The sequence below is a fragment of the Chenopodium album genome, chromosome 18 (assembly GCF_948465745.1).
Source record: "Chenopodium album chromosome 18, dcCheAlbu1.1, whole genome shotgun sequence".
Taxonomy (NCBI): domain Eukaryota; kingdom Viridiplantae; phylum Streptophyta; class Magnoliopsida; order Caryophyllales; family Amaranthaceae; genus Chenopodium; species Chenopodium album.
Window position 1 is genome coordinate 45,599,585 of NC_137851.1, and position 7,538 is coordinate 45,607,122.

Consider the following 7,538-nt stretch of genomic DNA (forward strand, 5'->3'; position numbering starts at 1 on the left):
GACTGGTGAAGCCTGAAACAACAGCTATGTGCATCGTAAAGGATTCGTTGTTCAAAGGAGATCATGCAATTATTAGCCCAAATTATTATGCAATTCCGGCATCATTACCGAACTTGTCCGATCTTGCTTTACAATCGAAGGTTTTTAAAGTTTTCCTCCAATGGATGCTTTCTAATTATGGTGGATGTAATAGGTATGGGTCAGAGCATGTTATCCCGAGGTGTATACAACCTCTTGTGGCTCCTTGTGCTCACATACCAGTTGTGAAGGAAATGTGTGTTATGTCGGAAGGAGAACATTTCATGCAACTCCCAAGCTACCGAAACGACTTCAAATTGTTCACTGTTGAAGCCCCTTTATGTGCTAGACGAATGTTTATTACGTGCACTATAAACACCTCCATCATCTTAGATGGGAGAATGACAAAGTTGAAGGTGTTAGTAGACAAGGAAAACAAATCACCCATTGAATTCAAGAAAAGAAGGTACATGATGTGGAATTGATGGCATATGGGCAGGGAAACATTTATCCTTGAAATCAAATCTGCCATTGAATTGCATATGCCTGATTTGGTGGTTTTAACTGAAACTCGTGTTTCGGTCCACATGGTACGGGTGATTTCAAAAACTTTGCATCCATATAGGGTCACTGGAATATCATATGGAGCTATAAAAGGCGGATATCCCATGCTCAGAGTTTTAACCGATATTGCAATGAACTTGGTTTCTTCAAAGGGATGCTTCTACAACTGGTACATGTACTAATTAGTCTTACTTCAACATTGTTTTAAAAGTTATGTAAAAATATTTGTTTATGTTCAAGTAAGAGTTGTATAGTAATGGTTAGACATGGCAAACGGTTGTTTGGGTCGGGTACGGGTCGGGTCAATTCGGGTCCAAATCGGACCAATTTCGGGTCAATCAGTTTTCGGTCAGGTTCGGGTCGGGTCGGGTCAATTCGGGTTTTGGGTCAGTTTCGGGTGAATGATTATTCGGCTCTGGTCGGGTATCGGGTCGAGTTTAGGTCGGGTCAGCTCGGGTTGGGTTAGTCTTCGAGTCCAAATGTCGGGTCAAATTCGGGTCGGGTCAAGTTGGGTTGGGTTAATCTTCGAGTATAGTTGTCGAGTCAAGTTATAGTCGGGTCATGTTTGGGTCGAAACTTTGGGTCAAGACATCAAGCTTAAATAGTTAAATTTATTATTGTTATTATTATAATCACCATTAATAAGAAATGTAAATATATGTGTCAACATCATTGTTATTTTTGCCGAAAGTTATTATAATATCAGGGGAAATTCTCACTAGTAATCACAAATTATTATTTTTTTCTCAATGGTAAATGGTGCAACTTTTAATTACCTTTGGTAACAAAACATTAACGTTACTAATCAAATGGTAACTTGTGTTTAACTATTGCTTAATTCGTTAACCATGGTTTAGGTCTTGAGCTGCAAAAAGACAAATTTGCCCCCATTTAATTTACTCCAACCAACTGTGTCTAATCAAATTAAGTGAAGAGGGTTGATCGTTCATCTTCCTCACTTGGAAAATTTGAACTCAGAGAATTAGAAAGCATTTTGCGAAGAACATCATTCTAAAAAAATAGAGCATTATTCTACACTCTGAGTTTTTAAGTAATTTCTAGGGTTTTAATCTAACAATTTGGGGTTTTTTCGGGGGATTATTTGGTGAATTTTGAGGGACTTGGTGAAGAAGATTCGTAGGTTTGCTGGGTTGATTACGATCAAATCCTCTACGTAAGGCTTGCAAGTTCCAATTTTTAGCCTTTATCTAAAGATAATTACAACATATAACTCGAATCGAAGCCAGATATGTATATTTTATTGCAGTGTATTATGATATGCTCTGTTTTCGTGTGTTAGGGTATGATTCTTATAGTGTTTGTTGTTGTTGTTTTGTTTGTGTGTTTGTTGGAGAATAGGTGATGTTGTAGTGTTACAATTTCAATGTAGGGGTATAGATGTTGTTGTTAATGCTGAGGACATTGATAAGGTGAATTTAATAGACTTAATAGTTGAGTATTGGGAGAAGGCTAAGGAAAAAAATGTAGAAACACCCCAAAACCCGGCTTTTCAATATGTGTATAAAATGAAGCACGTTTGTCTGAAAAGTGATGCTAATTTGATAAAGATGTTTGCTAACCTACCTGATAACAAGGAGATATATGTATTAGTAGGGGATGGTCTTAAGGATACTCAAGTTGTGGCAGCTGCTAGGTCACTTGTTTTAGGTAAAACAGCCATGGAAGTGGATAAACAAGAAGTTGTTGAAATAGGAAGTGCTAGTGGTAAGAGACCTAAACTGACCCCTAGAAGGAGGCAGAACACTTTGATTGAAGCTGAGGTCATTGAAGATGAATTTGAGAGGCATGTTGCTAGTTTGAAAACCTCAGAGACTTCACCCCTAGTTGAAGCTTATATACTTGAGGGCTCTAATATTGAAGATACTTGGGATGATATTGTGAGGTATGGACCTGTAAGAGGAAGAGGAAGAGGGAGAGGAAGGGGAAGAGAGAGAGGTAAGGGAATTGGGAGAGGGAGAAGGGAGAGGTAGGGGCAATGCCCTTGAAGTTTGGTTTAACATTTCACCAACACCTTAGCAAGAAAATCAACCTATATCTATTGAACTACCTCAGTTGGAATATGAACCCAAGCCAGAAATGCCCACTCAAATCAGTCTCCAACAAACAAAACCCAAGCCTTCTACCCAATCTATATATGATTGCACCCTTAGCAAACATTGGTAAGTTTGGTGGAGGTCAGAATTCTGAATCATCTAAGTCTTCTAGGGCACCAGCCATATTTAGGAGAAAACTTCCTAGGACTACTGCAAAGAGGAAGGGAATTGTGATTAGTGCTAGTGCATCTGGTGTTGATAGTGATATGAACACTGTAAGTGTAGTAGGGAGTAGAAGAAGGAGTAAATCAGGTAGCTTGGGTGCTGGTAGTAATGGGAATGACAATCAAAGTTTGTCTTTATATGAGGAAGAAGATGATGGGGGTTATGAACCAAATGAGAGTGATGAGGAAAATGATATATATGAGAGTGTTGACACTGAAGATGACTTATCTCAAGATGAGTATGGTCCAATGGTTGAGGATACTTTTGATCTATTTGTTGAGCCTGCTTTTGAGTGTGAGAAGGATGAGGACAATTACTTTAGTAAGCTTTACAATAATGGGGAAGTGTATCAGGAGATGGGTTTTGGGAGAATAGTGTTGAAACCATGGCAACTATTCATTGACAAATAACATCTTAAGGATGTTGTAAGGGACTACTATATTCGGTGTGGATTTTCTATAATAGTTGACTATGCAAACAACACTAGATACACTGTTAGATGCTCTGATGCACACTGTTAGTGGAGATTACATGTTGTTGTTCTACGAGATGGTACCACTTGGGCTATTAAAGGGATTCAAAACTCTGAACACACCTGCTGAGGGTTGGAGTCTAGGAACAACATGGTTAATGTTAGATGGGCAAAAAGGGTCTTGCTGGTAGACATTAGAGCAAACATTTACATACCTGCTAAGTTATTGAATGATCTTTTGTGGAAAAGGTTTAATGTAGAAATGGCTCAGTCAACAATGTATAGAGTGAGAGCTAAGGCTTTGAAAGAAATCCGTGGAGGGCATGATGCATCTTACAAGCTGTTGCCAGTGTACTGTGATGTCATTAGAGCTCTAAACCCCAATTCCTTGGCTTTTTGTGCTTGGAATCCTACAAGCCATCCAGAAGGCCCATTAGCATTTAGTAGCATTTTCATATCATTTAAAGCTGTATTGGATTGGCTAGTTGCTGGTTGTAGAAGTATAATTGGGGTAAATGGAACTCACCTAAAGGGCAACTATGGTGGAGTGCTACTGTCATCTGTGGCTTTGGATGCAAACAATGAACTATTTCCAATTGCCTGGGCAATAGTTGAAGATGAAAACACTGAAACCTGGAAGTTTTTCATCTGGTATCTAAAAAATGCATTGAAGGACAGTGGCAGAGGAGATGAATGGTGTATCATCTCAGATAGACAAAAGGTATAACTTCTGAATTATCTTTGTCTTTATTTCAAAGTTAAGTAAATGTTTTGGTTGATTTTTATTTACATCTCTCCAATGAACTGTAGGGAATACAAGCAACACTAACTGATTTGTGGCCTAAAGTGGGAAAAAGATACTGCTATAAGCATCTAGTCAAGAATTTCAAGTTCCAATTTCCAGGCCTGCTTATGCTCTCACTCTTTTGGAAGGCAGCTGGGGCCTACAATTCTTTTACTTTCAAAAAGGCAATGAAAGCCCTTTGAAGAAGGCTAACCCAGCAGCATTAGTTTGGTTGTCAGATGTAAGACCCCAATCAACATGGTCTAAGCATGCTTTCAACCCTGCCATTAAGTGTGATATGAACAAGTCTAATTTTGTTGAAAGCTTTAATGCAACTTTGGGCATTAATAGATGCAGAACTGTTCTAACATTACTAGAAGGTAGCCTGTCCAAATTAGCTTATATTAATAAACTTATGCTACATTGTTACAACATAATAACCATCTTTGGGTTAAATGTTATTGCAAGGATCAAAAGACTGACTATGGTCAGATTGGCCACTAGAAGGGAGCAATGTGAGAGTTGGAATGATGATATTTGTCCAAATATCATCAAGAGCCTACAAGTGCTTAGCCATGAGTCAAGGACCTGTAGATGTTTGAAGGTTGGAGATGGAGAGTATGAAGTGTTAGATGGTAAATCTATGTTGCCTGTTAACTTAAAGGACAAAACTTGTGCCTATAATGTGTGGCAGCTGTCTAGATTGCATTGCAAGCATGTTATGAGGGCTATTATACATGCACATGAAGATCCTAAGAAGTATGTGAGTGAAAGGTACTCCTTGAGAAGGTACAAGCTGACTTATGCCAACACCATCAAACCCATCCCAGATGTTGAACAATGGCCTGACAACACCTATCCAGAAATAGCCCCACCCAATATGAAAAGTGGTATTGGTAGGCTTTTAAGAAATAGAAGAAGGGAAGAAGGTGAGCAGGCCAAGGGAAAAAGGTCCAAGACTGTTAAGTGCAGCAAATACCAAAACTATGGCCATAACTCTCACACATGCCAAGGTGGTCTTATTGGGAAAGAAAAAGCAGCTATGGCACCAAGTGCAGGTCAGATTAACAAGAAACATGCCTCAAAATCAAAGCCAAGGGGGTGTCTTTGTCCCGGCCTAATCCAACAACAATTGCTTCAACTTCCCAGCCTATAAGAAGATCACTAAGAACAAAGAAGGGTGTCTCTGCCTCTCAGCCTGCTTAGTTGACTATCATTAAAATAACAGTTGGTTTTTGGACATATTTGAAAGTTCTGATATATTTTGTCTATGTTTTTGATGTACTGAGCAAATGACAGTAGTTAAACTCAGCTTTGACATGGTAGTAGGTTATGTTCAACTGGATTGCATTGATATCATTTTGTAAACAATCTAAGGTTTGGTTGCAATTAACTTATGTTTTTGTCTAACATTTTGCAATGGTATCATGTTGTTTAAGAATTGCTAATATACTGTTTTATTGGATGCTATTAGTTTCTGATATTAAGTACCAACTATTTTATTGATAATGGCATAAAGCCTTTCGCATTACATGCATTAAGCATAGAATACCAAAATAGAATGCATACATTACTTAGAAACAACAAACAACAACACAAAATACAATATTAGCTCCATTTTCACAAAAAATTTCATGAAATTGGCCAAATCCTCTACTTTTTCCTTCAAAGAACCAGATGAACCTCCTTCAACCTCGAATTCATCCCCTGCCCTGACTACATCTTCTTCCTTCAACCACGCAAAATAATCGCAGCCCCTACACTTGAAGAATAGCCTTCGTGGGTTTTTAATGGTTTCAGATACTTTCAACGCAGCGATTTTTGGGGGAGAACAATTGCAAGACACGAGCTTCACCCACTCAAGCTTGTCGTCCATGGTGATAGCCTTCATTGATACAAAGGATGAACCCAATTTTTCCATAAACCCTAATTTGGAGAAGGAAGAACCCTAGAATCTAGAGAAAGTGAATAATGGAAGAAGATTTAGGGGTTTTATAAAGGGGGTAGGGAAACAAGAAGAAAAAAATTAGAGTGAAATAATTTTAATGGTAAATAAGTCAAATCAATGTTATTTAACCATGGTTAATGATTTATTGATGTTTTATTACCACTTAAGTTACCATTTGATTAGTAACATTAATGTTTGGTTACCAAAGATAATTAAAAGTTGCACCCTATACTGTTGAGAAAAAAAAATTGTGATTCCCAGTGAGAATTTCCCTAATATCATTATTTCATATATATAATCACTATCATTGATTAATTAGTCAAAAATTCAAATTAGTTCGGGCTTGTACTCTTAACGACTTCACCTTCTAAAATTAAGTATAAGGTCTAACAATTTCAAATAAGTTTAGATTAATACAGATAGGTTACCATAAGCTTTTTAAGGTCCAATAAGTTTAATAAGGTCTAATAAATTTAATAAGTTTCAATAAGTCAATATAAGATCTAATAAGTTCTAATCAAGTCTAATAATAAGATCTAATAAGATTCAATAAGTTCTAATAAGTTCAATAAGGTCTAATAAGTTTAATAAGGTATAATTAGTTCTGATAAGTTTTGGTCCAATAACGTGAAAAGATTACACCGCACGTAAAAAGTGAAAAAGGATTTAAAGGTAACACTTAAAAAAAGAAGAGTAATAGTAATAATAACAATAACAAGTGTTTCTAATCAAGTTGAACTCTTTATAAATTACCAATTTAAGAGTACTAAATACACGCAGATTAGTCATGTCATGTAAGAGTGTTAGACCACGTAAGAGTGTCATTCTTAACCAATTATAATCAAGGAAATAAACAAACTTGCATATCTAGATAATCTTACATGTAAGGATTATGATATATAAATTAACCGAGGATGTTATTGTCAGATGACCGAGCGCCTTAAAGTTATTGCATTGCACACCATTTTATATTTATATAGTGAGATATTCAGATATAAAATTATTTATAAGTTGATGATCTTTTTATTTAGAAAAAACACAAAATTATAAAGTTACGATTGAAAAATATATTCAGATTTCGATAAGTGTTTATTCGGGTAAAGTAATTAAGCCCTAAATTAGTTAATTAGGTTATTTTGAGTATTTGTTAATTTTAAAGTTGGTCGTTTCGGATATAGTTCGGGTCGCTTCTGGTTTTGGTTATGTTCAGGTCAATCAATTCGGCTTAAAATCGGGTCGGGTCAATTCAGATATCAGTTCAATTCGGGTATCGGGTCAGCTTCGGGTCTACTTAATTCGGGTCGGGTCAATTTGGGTAACGGGTCAAGTTCGGGTTAACTCCACTTCGGGTCGGGTACGGGTCGAGTCGGCTCAGCTTCGTGTTCGGGTAAATTTCGGGTTGATGTTTTTGGGTCGATTTCAGGTCACGGGTTAGGTCAGGATTGCCAACTCTAGTAATGGTGCATTAAATTA

General features: G+C 37.0%; 1 protein-coding gene across 1 annotated transcript; it reads left to right on the forward strand.

The window, feature by feature from the left end:
- Positions 1 to 3,484: 3,484 nt before the first annotated feature.
- On the forward strand, positions 3,485 to 6,069 carry LOC145592216 (uncharacterized). Its single transcript, XM_081648675.1, has 3 exons — positions 3,485 to 4,029; positions 4,238 to 5,175; positions 5,918 to 6,069. The coding sequence occupies exons 1-3, from the start codon at positions 3,485 to 3,487 to the stop codon at positions 6,067 to 6,069; spliced, it is 1,635 nt and encodes a 544-aa protein (XP_081504801.1).
- Positions 6,070 to 7,538: the final 1,469 nt, after the last annotated feature.